At 39.4% G+C, this 18,529-nt stretch overlaps 1 protein-coding gene across 1 annotated transcript in view; it reads right to left on the reverse strand.

Moving 5' to 3' along the window:
- The window catches only part of c2cd3 (C2 domain containing 3 centriole elongation regulator), a 160,901-nt gene that overhangs the window by 76,131 nt on the left and 66,241 nt on the right, over positions 1-18,529 (reverse strand). Inside the window, exons 21-24 of the mRNA XM_073044032.1 lie at positions 14,172-14,440; positions 12,992-13,084; positions 10,954-11,559; positions 8,057-8,401 (exon numbers count right to left, since the gene is read on the reverse strand). Of these exons, the coding sequence (XP_072900133.1) occupies positions 8,057-8,401; positions 10,954-11,559; positions 12,992-13,084; positions 14,172-14,440 (1,313 nt within the window). The remainder of the gene's footprint in view (positions 1-8,056; positions 8,402-10,953; positions 11,560-12,991; positions 13,085-14,171; positions 14,441-18,529) is intronic.

Below are 18,529 nucleotides of genomic sequence, written 5' to 3' on the forward strand. Positions count from 1 at the left end.
AGACTAGAAGGGCCGGGATGGCCTGTTTCCGTGCTGTAATTGTTATATGGTTATATAGTTATTAAAATTATAAATGCACCAATGCCGACATTTTATTCCTGGAGAGAAACCAATAATAAGGCAGTAATTACATTCAGTCTGTTCTCATACAGGCATGTCACTCGTATGCCCAATTCTAAGCTTCTGAAACAGGCAACATATTCAGAGCTCTGTTACGGCAAAGATACAGAAACACCTCAAGAATGTCTTCAGATGGCATTGCTGGGCCGTCACATTACCTGGCCAACACCAGACTCACAAAGCAGAGACTCATCTCAAAGCTTTGCAAAGCAGAAGATTACTAGCTGAATAGAGGAAACCTGTGATTTAAGACCGCTCAAAGTGGAGGAGTTTAGAAAGGCATTAAGAACCTGAGTCCATTTATGGGAATTGCACAAAATGCCCAGTGTAATTGGTGGAAATAGCACACTACCTCTCAAACCACCCACCTGCCACTTTCCCCAAGTCCATTGGTTGTATATTAACTTCATCAACCACTTCAAAACACAAAAATTGAAATAGGTATAAAATATCTTCAACCCTAAGGGATTACTCAAGAAGAAAGGCAAAAAGCACAAAACATTCCAATTAGTAATCCCTAGAATAGCAAATGAGGACACCAACAACATCTGAAAAATTGTTAAACGGGAGATTTCACCATTACAATGCATGATAAATCTATCGAAAGGCTGTAACATATAATTTAGGAGATTCTTTTCAAACATTAATTGATAGTATAACAGTAAGAGCAAGAATATTATTAACTTAAGACATCTCAGATAACAAAACAGAAAGTCGTCATTTTAAAATACATCAAAAGTCTACCTTAGCTAATGATAAAAAACATCAATTCTTTATTGGAATGGAGGACATACATAGGTCTTTGGATTCTTTGCTGATTAAACAGTCCTATGTTGGGTCTGCAGATTATCACAGGTGGGACAAATGGAGTTTTAGGCATAAATCAATTACTGAATGTTCCTCTCATTGTTTGAACATGACCTCTATGCACTCAGGGCAGTGACTTGAAGTGTTCCAAGATGTTTCTTTGCTAGTTTGAGCAGTACTGGATCAGGGGTTCACATAAGCTAGTGAGCATATTCAATTTTTTTCGAAGGAGGTTTCATGAATATCATACTTTGGAATTCACTTGTGATGAATCAAATATAACGCTCACTTCAGAAAACTGCTGTCAGGCAATGCTGCCTATCCAGTGACTGTGGCTGCAAAGTTGGGTATTTTGGTTTTGGAGAAAATACTGACATCTGTTCAACTGTCCTGGGAGTAGATTTAGAGAAGGGCAATGATGATGGTACCTATTTAATGCTTTGAGATGTCTACTGTAGGTTGTCCATGTCTCCAAAGCATTCAGAAGGGCAGGAACTGGTCAACCATACTATTAGCACTAGTCATAGAGAAAAAAAACACCATGTCACAAACTTGAAGTGGTCAGTTACCATCAGGACACTGCGGTTGGGTGTATTTATAAATGATTGATTAATCAATAGGCATTATGCACTTTATCCATCCCTACACCAATTCTTATTGAAAGCTTCAACACCGGCTGACATTAAGGTGACCTTGGAACTCAGGACAACAGATTTGGTGATACTCAGAAACAAGATACATTAATTCACCAGCAAAATTCTAGAGTAATCTGATTTTATTTGTGTTCCTATTTAAAGCATTTGTAGGATTTGGTCCTGTTAATTTTGGCATTTTATTGCCAATGGCTAACTACACTTGGGCAGACTCTGGTGGATGCCTTCTTGAACTACCGCAGTCAATGTGAAGAATTTCTGCCCAGTATTATTAGGTAGCAGATTTCAGTACTGAGACCCAGCAAACAATGAAGGAAAGACAGTACAATACAAATGTGACCAGGGAAGGGAATTTGCAAGTGATGGCAATCTCTCCCTCTCCCAGTGTAAAGTGTCCTCCTGCTTCAAAACATCCACCATTGCTCCTGCATCTAAAAAGACCAAGGAAGCATGTCTGAACGACTGGCGTCCTGTCACACTCACCTCAATAATAAGCAAATGCTTTAAGAGGATGGTCGAGGACTACATTTGCAGCATGCTACCACCCACACTGAACCCCTTACAATTTGCCCACCAACACAACTGATTGACAGATGATGCAATAGCTACAGCTCTTCACACCATCCTTACACACCTGGAGAGGAGGAATGCTTATGTGAGAATGCTGTTCTTGGACTACAGTTCAGCATTCAATACCATAATTCCCTGTAGGCTCGACAAGAAGCTCAGAGACCTCAGCCTTCACCCTGCCTTGTGTAGCTGGATCCTGGACTCCCTGTTAGATTGCCGGCAGGTGGTAAGAGAGGGCTCCCTCACCTCTGCCCCTCTGATAACACAGGTGCCCCTCAGGGCTGTGTCCTAAGCCCCCTCCTTTACTCTCTGTATACCCATGACTGTGTCGTCACCCATAGCTCCAAACTGCGAATTTGCTGACAACACTACACTGATTGGCCTAATTTCAAATAATAATGAGGCGGCTTACAGAGAAGTCATCACCCTGACACAGTGGTATCAAGAAAACAACCTCCCTCAATGTCGTAAAAACAAAGCAGCTGGTTGTGGACTACAGAAGGAATGGAGCCAGCCTAACCCCTACTATCATCAATGGAACTGAGGTTGAGAGGGTGAACAGCTTTAAGTTCCTCAGCATAAACATCACTGAGGATCTAACAATGCCAATGGTTGAAGAAGTTTTGGTATGGGCCCCCAAGTGCTAAAAACTTTCTAAAGGGGCACAATTGAGCATCCTGACTGGCTGCCTGGTATGGAAACTATACTTCCCTCAATCGCAGGACTCTGCAGAGAGTGGTACGGACTCCCCAGCACATCTGTAGATGTGAACTTCCCACTATCCAGGACATTTACAAAGACAAGTGTGTAAAAAGGGCCCTAAGGATCACTGGGGCCCCCGAGTCACCCCAACCACAAACTGTTCCAGCTGCTACCATCTGGGAAATGGTACTGTAGCATTAAAGCCAGGAACAACAGGCTTCAGGATAGCTTCTTCTGCCAGGCAATCAACTGATTAATTCATATTGATACAATTGTATTTTTATGTTATATTGACTGTCCCATTGTACATACTATTTATTATAAATTACTATTAACTGCACATTGCACATTTAGATGGAGACGTAATGTAAAGATTTTTACTCCTCATGTATGAAGGAAGTAAGAAATAAAGTCAATTCAATTCTAATGCATCTGTTGTGTTTAAGGTATAACTTGGGAGTTATATTAATTTAATGGGGCTGATTAATGCCACCAAGAGACTCAAACTACTGAACTTCAAGTGAAGGGGATTAGACGCTGTTGGATAAGTTATTGTCTGGTTGCAGTGTAAGGTAAGTGCTATTTAAAATTACTGTTGCCCAGGTCTTGGCACATTCAAAATGATAAATGATAATTAACCAGATTAGATATATTTTATACATAGATCATACTATTAAATTTTTGACATTGTAAGATAGATGTTGCTAGGAAAGCTAGGTTACTAAAAAAAACATAAGACATAGGAGCAGAATTAGGCCATTCGGCCCATTGGGTCTGCTCCGTTATTCCATCATGGCGAATTTATTATCCCTCTAAACCCCATTATCTTGCCTTCTTCCCATAACCTTTGATGCCCTGATTAATCAAGAACCTACCAGCCTCTGCCTAAATATAGCTAATGACTTGGCCTGCACAGCCATCTGCGGCAATGAATTCCACATGTTCACCACCCTCTGGCTAAAGAAATTCTTCCTCATCTCTGTCTTAAATACATATCCTTCTATTCTGTGGCTTTACTTTCTGGTCCTAGACTCCCCACTATTGGAAACATCCTCTCAACATCCAATTTATCCAGGCTTTCAATATTCAACAATTTCATTGAGGACCCCTCTCATTCTTCTAAACTCCAGTGAGTATAGACCCAGAGTTTGCTTTCCAAGCACCTTTTCTTTAGTAATAGCAATGACACTCACTTTTGCCCCGCCCACCCCCACCCCAACACTCATGCATTTCTGGAATTCTGCAAGTGTCTTCCACACAGTGAAAACTGACACAAAATACTTACTAAATTCAACTGCCAATTATTTTATTTATTTTTCATTTATTTACTACAACACAAAAACAGGCCCTTCATATCTTTCCTGCACCTTCCTAATTGCTTCCAGAAACTCCAGCCATGGCTGCTCTGCTGTCATCCCTGCTAGTGTCCCCTTCCAATCAACTTTGGCCAACTCCTCTCTCATGCCTCTGTAATTTCCTTTACTCTACTCTTATACTGATACATCCGATTTTAGCTTCTTCTCAAACTGCAGGGTGAATTCTATCATATTATGATCACTGTCTCCTAAGGGTTCATTTACTTTAAGCTCCCTGGATCAAATCTGGATCATTACATCACAGGCAATCTAGATTTGCTTTTCCCCTAGTGGGCTCAACCATAAGCTGCTCTAAGAAGTTATCTTGTAGACATTCTACAAATTCCCTCTCTTGGGATCCAGCAGCAACCCGATTTTCCCAATCTACTTGCATACTGAAATCCCTGTGACTAATGCAACATTGCCCTTTTTATATGCCTTTTCTATCCCGTGTTGTAATTTGTAGCCCATATCCTGGCTACTGTTCAGAGGCCTAAATATAACTCCAATCAGGGTATTTTCACCCTTACAGTTTGTTTAACTCTAGCCACAAGGATTATACAACTTCCAGTCCTACAGTATGTCACCTCTTTCTCAGGTTTTGATTTCATTTTTTACCAACAGAGCCACCTCCCTGCCTGTCCTTTCAATAAGCTCCCAACTATGATCTTCTTTCAACCACAACTCAATGATTCTCACAACATCATACCTGCTAATCTCTAACTACACTACAAGATCATCTAACTTATTCTGTATCCTGAGTGCATTCAATTCAGACTTCAATTTTGCACTATCATCTGCTTGTCCTTCCTCACAGTCTCACTACACTGCATCTAGTTGTATAGCAACAGTTCCATCCTCAGCCCTATCACTTTGGTTCACATCCCCTTGCCAAATTAGTTTAAACACACCCCAGCAGCTGTAGCTAACTTGCTTGCAAGGATATTGGTGCCCCTCTGGTTCAGGTGTAAATAGTCCTTCTTGTAGAGGTCATACTTTCTCCAGACGTGATCCATTTCCCTTCTGAGCCCGGCAAAGACTCAGTGCCAGATATCAGGTCAATGCAGCCCCCCCTTCAACTGTATCTAAAGCAGTATACTTATTATTGAGAGGAATAGCCACAGGGGTACTCTGCACTGGCTGCCTATTTCCTTTCCCTCTCCTGACAGTCACCTGGGTACCTGCCTCGTGCAACTTAGGGGTGAGTACCTCCAGGTAACTCCTATCTATCACCTTCTCATTCTCCCATATGAACTGTAAGTCATCCAGCTACAGCTCCATTTCCTTAACATGTTCTCTTCTCTGAGGAGCTGCAACTCAATACACTTTGTGCAGATGTAGTTATCAGGGAGACTGGATGTCTCCCAGAATTCCCAAACCTCACACAAGGAACATACCACTAGTTCTGGACCCATTCTTGGTGCACTAGCTACATATTAACAGAAGAAAACCCAGATTCAACTTTGAATTCAACAATTTCAGATAAAGAGTCTTTCCAGCTCTCAGTCAGATCTTTGCTAGTTATGAACTCATTAGCTTTTTTTTATCCTGTCTTGTTCAGGGGTCCACAGACTGTTTGCTTAATGGTATAGGTCCATAGCATAAAAAACGTTGGGAACCCCTGTAGTAGACACTGCCTGACCTGCTGGTAATTTTTCAGCATTCTCCATTTCACATTTATAGCAACTTCAACAAATTAGGTCAGGCATTAGTTTATTTTCCCTCTCTTTTCTTCACTTTCTACTATATACACCTCCTCCAAACATATCAGCTGCAACTACAAGCCTTTGTCGCTTTTCTTCAGCCAGCATCACTAACATCTCATTTAGTCTCTTTTGGTCTCCACCCTATCAGAGATAACCCCTTTGGTTCCTCCACCACTTCTATGCAATAGCAAAGTAATAGTATACTACATAGATAGATAGATAGATAGATACTTTATTCATCCCCATGGGGAAATTCAACTTTTTTCCAATGTCCCATACACTTGTTGTAGCAAACTAATTACATACAATACTTAACTCAGTAAAAAATATGATATGCATCTAAATCACTATCTCAAAAAGCATTAATAATAGCTTTTAAAAAGTTCTTAAGTCCTGGCGGTAGAATTGTAAAGCCTAATGGCATTGGGGAGTATTGACCTCTTCATCCTGTCTGAGGAGCATTGCATCGATAGTAACCTGTCGCTGAAACTGCTTCTCTGTCTCTGGATGGTGCTATGTAGAGGATGTTCAGAGTTATCCATAATTGACCGTAGCCTACTCAGCGCCCTTCGCTCAGCTACCGATGTTAAACTCTCCAGTACTTTGCCCACGACAGAGCCCGCCTTCCTTACCAGCTTATTAAGACGTGAGGCGTCCCTCTTCTTAAAATGCTTCCTCCCCAACACGCCACCACAAAGAAGAGGGCGCTCTCCACAACTGACCTATAGAACATCTTCAGCATCTCACTACAGACATTGAATGACGCCAACCTTCTTAGGAAGTACAGTCGACTCTGTGCCTTCCTGCACAAGGCATCTGTGTTGGCAGTCCAGTCTAGCTTCTCGTCTAACTGAACTCCCAGATACTTGTAGGTCTTAACCTGCTCCACACATTCTCCATTAATGATCACTGGCTCCATATGAGGCCTAGATCTCCTAAAGTCCACCACCATCTCCTTGGTCTTGGTGATATTGAGACGCAGGTAGTTTGAGTTGCACCATATCACAAAGTCCTGTATCAGTTTCCTATACTCCTCCTCCTGTCCATTCCTGACACACCCCACTATGGCCGTGTCATCAGCGAACTTCTGCACATGGCAGGACTCCGAGTTATATTGGAAGTCTGATGTGTACAGGGTGAACAGGACCGGAGAGAGTACGGTTCCCTACATGTAATGGTATAATGCAATAACAATGTTCATGGTGTTGTGATCAAGGAGGAAATCACATCAGGAAGGTAGGACAATGAGACAGATAAGAGCAAAATCCATGGATCAGATTGGCAGCTGCACACCTCTTGGTACTCATTAGCCTGATAAGCTTCTTATTTGAAAAGATTATTCTGAGAATTGTCTTAAGTTGATATCCAATACCATTTAGTACTCAAAATATAAAATATTGCACCTCTATGGTGACATAGGATCAGGAACTTGAGATCTGCAGATATCAAATTTATATCAGTGTAACAGAAGGGATTCATTATGAAATTATACCAACCCCAAATTGAGTTTGGTAGTATTGGATAAACCCTTCCAAACTTTTATATGTGAGTAGTCATAAAATCGTGAGGAAGCACTAAGCTAATGGCAAGTTAATAGTTAAAAAATGTGTAGTCAATACATCAACCAATACATTTGGGCTGGGGTTTCTGCTAACTGACAACGATCTTTGGTTTTGGTTGAGCATTGATGCTGAACACATGGAAGAAAGATTCACACAACTTTAAAGGCTGCATAGAACTACAGGAAAAGAGGAGAGCAGGCTGAAGACAATATAGCCAGTGTAGGGGCAGACATCAGCAACCAAAAGCTGTAAGCTACTTGTCAACTGTCCTCCACTGTTAAGTACAGAATTTTGTACCTGATGTTAATGGTTGCTGCTCATTTTGCCTTGTCCAAGAACCATTCCATTTCTTACTGTACCAATAAACTTCACATTGCAAAGTGCCAAAAGAAAACAAAAACCGCTGCATGGCATACTGCTTTATACTATGTGATGCATGTTGTTCACATAAAGCAATGCGATCTTTTATAATTATTTGAAAAATTAATGAATTACTTTTGAAGTGAAGAAAATCATTATAATTTTCACTGGCAACTCAATAAATGGCAACACTACACTTTGTAACAAAATTAATTTTTTACCTTTCAAGCTTAGATGCATAGCTCTCTCCACTACAATATTCACTGCAAATGTCTTTGCCAGGTCTACCTCATGAATTTCATTAGCCACCTTGTTGCATTCAAGGATAGAATCTGTGGGCAATTCATCATCAACTTGCACTTCTGTTATTTCCTCTGCTTCATTAATGAGCTGAACATCTTCCTTGGCACTGCATTCATAATCATGGTCATCATCGGAACAGTTTGTTCTCTGAGAAGAATATTCAGTGGTAGAAGGTGGAAAATCATTTGGTGTAAGTGTGATATGGAACCTCAGAGCTGCACCTGACAGGTCAGAAGCACCTCGTTTAAAAAGTGGATAAATTCCTGTAAAAGAAAAACAAAGTTGAATGGGAAAACATAATTATTTTGGAATTTCTCTGGATTTTTTCAATTCTGCAAAAGGTTTATGTTTGGAAATAAGTAACAATTTGCCTCTAACACAGAAAACTATTCCACAAGTCCTTAGAGATGTGAAGGAAAACGAGAATTTAGCTAAATAACTATTAGGACTAAGACGAGAAAATCTGCAGATGCTGGAAATCCAAGACAACACACAAAATAATGCAGGAACTCAGCAGGCCAGGCAGCATCTATGGAAGAAAGTAAACAGTTGACGTTTCCAGCTGAGACCCTTCATCAGGACTATAAGGGCTGGTGATCACACAATTGATTAAAAGTGGAGTTTAGAAAGGGCTTGTGTGAATAAGGAGAAGAGGAGGTGTTCAGTGAATAACTCTGAATGTTCCAGAAGCACCATTATTACAGCTTCCTCGAGAATTTATTTTTGTCTAACCTTTCTCATCTTGACCCACTGACATCAGAGACCTCCATTATTTCAATAAATTTCCATCCATTTTCTTCAATCTCCTTTCTATGTGGATGTTTGGAGCTTCCACATCTCTACCCACTATTCAGTGTTTCCACATCGCTGTCCAGCTTGGCTCTTTCCTGAACAATAAAACAATCACTCTACATTCATCTCATTCTCCTCTGTTAATTTTACATAGAACATGTCATTTGCTCTAAACTGTGGTAGCATGAGAAGCTGCATGTGCCCACCTAAGCTTGCATTTTCCTGGATATGCTGTGCAGTCTACTTTCCAGTTTTTATCAGATTCCTTCACCTTTCTTTTCTTTTGCAAAAATTGTGTCTTGTATCCTGTGTTGACGGTGTCTGGCATGATTTTATTTAAATTAATTTTGGTTCTAATTTTCAATTCTTCTGCATGCTTCATGGTTACCTGCCAGTCTGCATTTTCCCTCCTTAATTTCACCACTATTATTGGGGAAAGATTGCTTACAGATGTCTACCACAAATCATTCACAATCCCTGTCAGACAATTTTCATATCAGCTAACAAAGGCAGTAGTTTCAGGGCAAAGTGTCAGCATTTACCCCAAAATGGGTAGTTAAATGTAGAAATCTCAGATTTTCTGATTAATTCCAGTCAACAAAATTCTGTCTGCTCACTCTGCCAATTAGTTCCTGTCCATGGGAATCTGTTCATAGGCTCGACACCAAAATAAGCCAGCTGAGGAGCTGAGTATCCAGTAATTTCAACAAAATGTTTACTGCAAATAGGAAAACCAAGATACAACTTTTATAGTTAATTTTAATAATTAGCATTTTAAATGTTTTACATATTTTAAATAGCTTGAAATTTATTTAATTGTTTTTGAATGTTTTGTGAAGTCAGGTTTTAAACATTCCAAAATGATGGTTCTTATTCACATAGATGGAAAACTTAGGAGTTACATAGTCATCTTTAAAAAGACCAGATTTTGCCAAGGGGTTTGCTGCTCAGCTTCCCCATTGCCCCACATTTAACCTGGTTTGAATCAGGAAGGCTTGAAACACTTGCTGAGAATATCTTAGACTCAGTCCTCTGACCAATAAGGAGAAACTGTCTTTTCCCCAATGTAAAAAGAACTATCAATTTAAATATCAGAAAGATTCTAAGGTTTCTTTTCAGATTGAAAACTGAATGGGATAGAAAATATGACCAAAGTACAATAGATAAACTCCAGAGATCCAACAGATGATGGAAATTCAGAGCAACACACACAAAATGCTAGAGGAACTCAGCAGAAACAAGAGAAAATCTACAGATGCTGGAAATCAAACCCACAAACAAAATGCTGGAGGAACTCAGCAGGCCAGCAGCGCCCATGGACAAAAAGCACAGTGGACGTTTTGGACTGAGACGTCAACTGTAACTTTTTTCCATAGATGCTGCCTGGCTTGCTAAGTTCCTACAGCATTTTGTGTGAGGAACTCAGCAGATCAGGCAGCATCTATGGAGAGGAATAAACAGCTGATATTTTAGGCCAAGACCTTTCATGTTCAGTGGAATGGAAAGCGGATGAACCAAAATAAGAAGGTGGGGGAGAGAAGGAGTACAAGCTGGCAGGTGATAGGTGAAAGTAGGTAAGGGGAGGGGGGGTGGAATGAAGTGAAAAGCTGGGAGGTGGCAAGTGGAAGAGATAACTGGCTGATGAAGGAATCTGATAGGAGAAGACATTGCATCATGGGAAAAGGGAAGGAGGAAGGGCCCCAGAGGGAGGTGCTGGATAGGTGAGGTGAACAGAAGGGGTAAGAAGCAAGCCAGAATGAGGAACAGAAAGAGAGAGAATGGGGAGGAAGTAGAAATTACTGGAAGTTAAATAAATTGATGTTCATGCTATCAGGAGAGAGGCTATACAGATCAAAATGTTTGAGTAAAATAGATGAAAGAAGTCTAGGACTAAAAAGCAACTGCAGGGATACTTTCATTTGGTTTCAAACCTAAAAGTAGCAGCAAGGTGAAATTTTGGAAAAATATAATAGTCTCAATATATACTGCAACTTAGACTTGCTCCAAAAATCAATATACATACCACTAACTGTAAGTTTTCTTGATGTTTTCTCTGTCAGTGTCGATAGATCTATGAATGAATATCCAATCAGACGATCAGTATCGTGAGGTCTTTGAACCTTGTCTTTTCCATATGCCATCCACACCTGTACTTCTAGTCTTTCTTCTTTTAAGTACCAGACCAAGGATTGGGTTCTTTTCAGAATTACAGTCTTTGCCTGGTCAAAGCTCACTGTTACCAGGCTCTGAACGTCAGTAAAAATAGGCTTTTGAAGAGTTGTACAAATAGCATCTCTATCATAGAATTTATAACGTAGATAACAGAAAGTATATTTGTTCAGATGTGCTTGACCGGCCAGCAGTAAACAGTGCAAGGGAAGCCATATGCGAGGTACAGCTATTGTGAGCAACATGTTGCTCTCTGTGCATTCCCAGTTTTCATCATCTTCTCCACTCATTCCAATCTTCCACTCCAGTGCCTCTGCAGCCTTTATGACACGCTCTCTATCACTGGGATGTGCAAAGTAGATTGAAATTTCAAGACCACCACCCACATATGGCGGAGTGCCACAACGCTGAACAGAAGCACCAGCTTCTGGAAGATTCACTGCATACCAGCCAGAGATACCTTAATGTAGAACACAATATATAATTGAGAAGATATTCAGTCTACATATTCTGTATTCCTTGATATTTTTTAGCAATATATATTCATCACTTGGGGCAACACCATAATGATTATAGCACTGGACTAAAGCCTCAGATTAGAAATTGAAATGTAACTGAAAATAGAAAAAAAAACTTGAAATCAGAAACAAAAATAGGGAAAATGTTGGGAAAAAATCAGCATATTAAGAAGCATCTGTTAAAAGAGATACAGTCAATGTTTTGGGTTGGCAATCCTTTATCTGAACTGTAAAAGCAAAGCAAGTTAGTTTTCAGTAGGAGAGAGGGTGGAGTAGAGATCTCTAGAACAAAGGGAATGTCTATGACAGGATGAGTCAAAATGGCTTGATGAGGGCAGCAGAATAGTGATTAGGCTTATGGATTGAGTTGTTACTGGTAATATGGTGGGACATGCCTGACAGAGTAGACTTCAACATGTAGAATAAGAAATGCTGGGCCAAAGTGATACAAAATGAGAAAATAGAAAATGCTGGAAAAACTAAGTACCATTTGTGGAAAAATAAATAGTTAATATTTAGATGAATGTCTCCATCAGACTTGAGAGAGGGATCTGAACAATAAAAGCTAATGAGTTAGTCTGGGTAGCAGTGAAATGTGGGTGGAGCAAAGAGAATTTCTTTGATTGTGTGAAGACATGGTGTGAGGTTAAGTTATTATGGCTGTGTAATTTGTTCATGATGTGCTTCTGACATTCCTGGACATGCCCAAAAGACCACAATATACAGAGAGGAAAACAGAACGGTAGGCAGAAATGTTTCTTATATAAACAGGAAGAAATAGCATGTCATCTGAAGTCAGATAATTTGATATTGAGTTGGGAAGGCTGCAATGTGTCCAGACTGAAGTGAACTTGTACTGGATCTCATTGTAAAGAACTGGAAGCTGCACACTCAGATCAGAGTGGGAGGGGGATAGTGAATTAAAGTCAGGTGAATTTACATTTTCTTTTTTCTCTCTGACTTCAGAGTTTTTGCTATCTCAACTCACTGTGCCAAGAGGTGACACATTTATTGATCAAAGGTTTCCTATTTTACAATCGAAAGCCTTATTTTGACATAATTAATTCTTTTAAAAAGTAGCAGAGATTAAAGTGACTTTTCATATCTATAAATTATAATTGTTACTGTTAAACTTTACGAGTTCTCAGATTGTATTCCTAGGCTGTAAATTCTAGTTATAATAGTGCAACATATAAACCATATAACAATTACAGCACAGAAACAGGCCATCTCTGCCCTTCTAGTCTGTGCCAAACGCTTAGTCTCACCTAGTCCCACCTACCTGCACTCAGCCCATAACTCTCTATTCCTTTCCTGTCCATATACCTATCCAATTTTTCTTAAATGACATTAGTGTACCAGGTCCTCCATTACCTGTCCGCTTCACCAGCAGGCTTGCCAGTGGAATACGCACACTTCCCAATTCAATGTCTCTTGATGAACCAATTAAAACTGTACTTGGCTTAGCTGTAAACAGAAAAGAAATCATAAAATTGGCAATGATATGCAAATAAAATCCTCCAGTGCATAAAAAAAAAAATCACATTCTGACTCATACAAGAATTCAGATTTCAGAACTAAACAAAAACAGGGGACAACTACAGGCAACAACTGCATTTTATATGTTCATAACTATGGAATCCATGTGCTGAGGCTACAATACTGGTTGTGGCATTAGATTAATTCATCAATTGATCTAATGCTACTGCTCCTCATTGTCACATTTCTATACAGGAAGATAAGAATCATCTTGAAATGTTGGAATCCAAGTTGAGAGGGGACTCAGCAGATGAGTTAGTTCAAGAACTTGGCCTAGTGATATTGAAAAATTTTCCATGTTAAGATGGCATGCTTGCTATCTATCTTCTGCTTTCACTTTCCAGTGCTGAAGGTCATTGATTTCATTAGTGCTATTACAGAGGCTTTAGTTGCTGCAGCACATCTTGTAAATCGCATTCACTACAATTAATATGCACTTATGATGGGAGTGAGTGACTGTGTGAGATGATGAATTGGTGATGATAATCAATTGGGTTCTGTTGTCATTCCTTTGCCTGTGTCCAGCTTATTGATTGGCGTTGGTGTGACACAGAACTAGGCAACAGAAAGAATTCCATCACACCTCTTAATGAAGGCTTAAAAAGACAATGACAGATCAGGATGCAAGTCAATCACTGAAAAATACCAAGCTTCTGACTTGCTTTCAAAGCCACGTTACTTATACAGCTAGTCCAGTCAAGTGTCCAGTTAACAGTGAGTCACAAGATATAGACAATGACAGAATTGCCAAGGCTAACAGCACTAACATAAAGATGAAGTGGTTAAGACCTTCTCTTCATGGACATCATTAATGCCTCACACCCAATATATTACTTTTTATTTAGCCCATATCTGAATTCAATCTAGATTTTGTTTAAGCCTCCTAAATACTTGTTCAGCTGTTAGTATTTCAAGTGTGATGCAATCCAGGAATAATAGGAAGTGTGCAGATGATGTTAAACAGCAGTATGTGCACTTAAAAGACAGAACTAAAGGTAAAAAAATCAGTGCCCACCAGTTTTATTGGACTGATGATAAACGGTAAACACAGCTTCTGATGATTCAAGTAGTTCAGCCAAACTGTAGCTCTCCCCATTTGACTTCTGAATTATAAGGTTACATGGAAACTCAGAATAATGATCAAACTCTGGGCAGAATGTACGAGCTACAACTTTAGTGCGCCGTTTTTCATTTTCCAGAAGAAAGGAGATATGAATTGTCACATAAGTGTTCACGCCAACTTCAGATTGATATTGCAAGAAATTGTTCCTTTCTGCAGCAGCCCTGTATTTACAGAAACACAATGTAAGTTATTTATAAGCTATAGTATTAAAGAATTACAGATATTACAACTGGCTTACCGGTATTTTATACCTTTTGCAACTAACTTACTGAAATCAACCTTAATTCATAAATGCTTTTTCTATATCAGATTTGTGAATGCAGATGATCACTTAATTCAACATGCAGGTAAGATTTTGTAGGCTATTATGTAATAGTTTCTGCAAAACTCATTTTCTATGAATTTCACATGCTAAAAAAAGCATAATTGTTATCTAAAGTAAATGAATACACAAAGTCCCACCTAGCGTACCTTCCCCCTCACCTGGCTTCATCTATAGCCTTCCAGCTTATACTCCTTTCCCTTCCCCCATCTTCTTGTTCTGGCTTCTTCCCCCTTTCTTTCCAGTCTTGATGAAAGACCTACCCCAAAATGTATACTCTTTATTTCTTTTCATGGAAGTTGCCAGACTAAAAAAGATTAAGGTGTTGAGGTCAAGAGCATAGTATGAAACCGTATCCAGCTTACTCCTCTGGGAGGCCATTGGAGAAGGCAGAAGTTATGGAGAATGATATGTTGGATGTAGAGACTCATGCTGCCTCCACAACTCCCTTATCTATTCAGCACTCCTGGCATTTATCCAAGCAACTTGCCGATACATCACCTTGCTCACCACCGAGCATCCTAAACATTCTTTCCTTGTGGGGCAGCACTTCACCTTTGAGCTTGTTAAGGTCATTTATTGCATTTGGTGCTCTGGCTAAGACCTCATCTATGTTGGTGAGACCTGACACATTCTGGGATCTACTTCACTGAGTATCTTTGCTCTGTCCACCACAAAAGCCAGGATCTTCAGGTGGCCACCCATTTTAATTTCACTTTCCATTTTTATACCAGCATGTCAGCCCGTGGCCTCCTCTTCTGCTACGATGAGACTAGATGCAAGTTGGAGGAACAATATCTCATATTCTGTCTTGGTAGTCTCCAACTTAATGACATCAGTATTGCTTTCTCTAACTTCTAGTAACCACTCCCCTTTGTTCTCCTTGATACCACCCCCCACTTTGATTTCCTTCATTCTGATGGGCTTCTCATCCCTTTTTCCCCCTTCTCCTCCCCTCATGGCCTGCTACCAACTCATCTCTCTATTCCATGGTCCACTCTCTTCTCCTATCAGATTCCTTCTTCTTTAACCCTTTTCCACCTATCACCTCCTAGTTTCTTACATCATTCCCGTTGACCCCACTCCCTCACCCACTACCCATTTTCTCTCACCTGAACTCATTCATTTCCTGCCAGCTGAAACTCCTCCTTATATTCTGGCTTCAGCCCCCTTCCTCTCCAGTCCTGATGAAGGGTCTTGGCACAAAATATTGACCGTCTATTTCCCTCCATAGATACTGCCTGATCTGCTGAGTTCCTCCAGCATTTTATGTTTGTGTGTGTGTGTGCATGTGCATATGCATATGCATGTGTTTTAAGCTGCAATGTCTTATCTGAAAATGAAAGCATCCATCTCAGTCTCAGCTTTTATTATCACCGTCTTATGATGTGAATATTATGACAGGAATATTAGATTGTCAATGCTGAGAAAATGGTGGGATCAACGCACTAAAGACAGTTTAAAAACTAACATTAATCAGAATAGGTCATATTTTTAAGATCAAAACAAGGGCTATTTTTCCCCTTAACTGGGACTCCTGGGAGATCAGAATTGGCAAGTTCAAACTTCTATCTTTGGACAAGTTACAACTGCTTTAAATCTAAATGCCGCTTTTGGAATTACATGCATATATAATTCCGTGCTGTGATTGTTATATGGTTATATAGATTTGCTGCTTTATTTTGTTAAAACTACAATGCTGACCTTTAAAATACTAAATACACAAGGCTCTGGCATTCTTGTGCCTCAACATAAAAAGACAGTGGGATCCAAGATTTAAAAAATAGATATTTGCAGCGGTGGTCTCACAGTTAATAAAATGATGTGCCGAGAAAAAACGAATATAGAAAAATGCATAGTCATGGAACTCTGTTGGTATTTTCAAGAACATGAGAGTTTGAATTAGTATTGGTATGCCGGCCATGCCTCAATGGTAGCACCTCTAACTTTAACTCTAATTTTAGATTTCTGTTCAACTGTATTTAAACATAAAAATCTTGGCGACACTCCAGAATAGTACCAAGGTAATGCTTTTCTCTCAGAGGTACCATTTCTCTGATGACACATCAAACTAGTTTGCTCTCTTAGGAAAAAGACAAGGACATTATTCAAAACAAAAGCAGGGGGTTTATCCTAAGTGCCTAACGAATCCCTCAGGTAAAAATTGAAAACAAAATAATCATTGTGTTATTTGTAAGAGTTTTTTGTGCACAAAATGGCTGTGCTGTTTCCTATAATAAAATGGTGACTTCTCTCCAATGGTAATTGATTAGATAAAACTGTCACCATAAATCCCTAATAAGCAAAGATGGAGCTTACCTTTGCAGAGGACTGGATAAATAGCCAAGCAAACTTACTGTAATTTGAGACAAATGGAAAATTGAAGTTATTGGAAACTTTAACATGAAAATTAATTAGGAATGTCCAGTTTGTTGAACTGAGCAATGGCTTTAAGAAACTGGTTACAGAATAAAATTGCTCCATGTTATTAATTTGTTCAGAGATGCAGATAGTACTTCAGGAGGTCCATTGAGCAGTAAGTTATAGTAAGGACACTTGCCCCAATAACTCAGTTTGCATTGAAAACAGTCAGCAATTCAAGTAAAAATTTCAGTGGACCTTAACCACAGTCCTATTTCAATGTGTGCAATGTATGCATGGATACATTTTTTTATATATCAAAGTAGGTTAAAGCTTTGCTGAAACTTACAGAAACAGATCAGATTGAGGAAAGGAACACCACTGTTCAACACCATTTTCATTAAAATGTAGATTGTTACTGATAAAACAAAGTACTTTGCCTGGAGTTAAACAAGATTCTGAAAAGGTCCTATATTCAAAAATACAATTAAAGTTTTACTGGGACTTTTAACCATTCTTCATTCCATACAAAAATACACTTGTAGATTTATCTTCATTACCAGATATCCTTAAGAAGTCAACAACTTTTCAGTCCCATACAATACATCTTTGCTCAGTTTTTCATGTATCACTCTCCCACTCTCACTTGGTATCGACAAATACTGATATTGTTCTTATTAAATACAACTGCAAATTGGTTACATGTTCCTGATTACCACACATCATGGAATTTCAGAGGCATTTTTCTGCTTATTCTCTCTACTTCTATCTTCCAGGAACCCCTGTGATAATGTCTAATTCTGATTATTACAAACTTTAACGAGTCTTTCAATTTGTATCTTTAATGGCACTTCATTAATTATATTTAGGCCTAAATATAATCAGATTTATTATACTCAATCTGCTCATTTCATCAATAACTTGTTTCAAGTTTAATTTTCAGGGCTCTTTTGTTTAAAATGAATTACAATTGTATCAAGAATCAACTTTATTGACCATAAAAATCTGCAAGCATTGCCAACTTGCTGAGGGATGTTTGCTTGAAATGCAACAAAAACATTCAATGGTTATAAAGAATGAAAACTTCAGAAGGCAGAGTGGAGGCACTAAATAGTGACTCCTTTGCTTGCATCTTCAGAAACAGCTCTACTTCCATCCCTAATATCTTTATTTTTCCCTTTCAAGGTTCTTTTGAAGACCCAGACCTGGCGTTACATGCTGACTATGGTTCTTTGCGGGATTGGGACCCGCTGTCAGGGTTTCATAATCGGCCGTTGTTGTTCGGCATGCCAAGGGCTCGGCCTAAGAGTCCGGCTCGGCTTTGGAGGCCTAAGATCTCAGGGCTCTGGAGATGGGCGGATCGAAGGTTGGTGTCATGGCAGGAGACCTGTGTGTCGTCGGGGGAGTCAAAATATCTACGGCTCTGTGCCCAGATTTTTGGGCACAGAGCTCGAAAAAAAAGCAACGTATTGGACTTTTAACATTGTAAACCAGCGAGTTGTTTGTTATATCTCCCTGCTTGCTGTGAAAATGGAGACATCTCTTTCTCCCTTATTAGGGAAAGAGA

Source organism: Hemitrygon akajei, chromosome 4 (genome assembly GCF_048418815.1).
Source record: "Hemitrygon akajei chromosome 4, sHemAka1.3, whole genome shotgun sequence".
NCBI classification, from domain to species: domain Eukaryota; kingdom Metazoa; phylum Chordata; class Chondrichthyes; order Myliobatiformes; family Dasyatidae; genus Hemitrygon; species Hemitrygon akajei.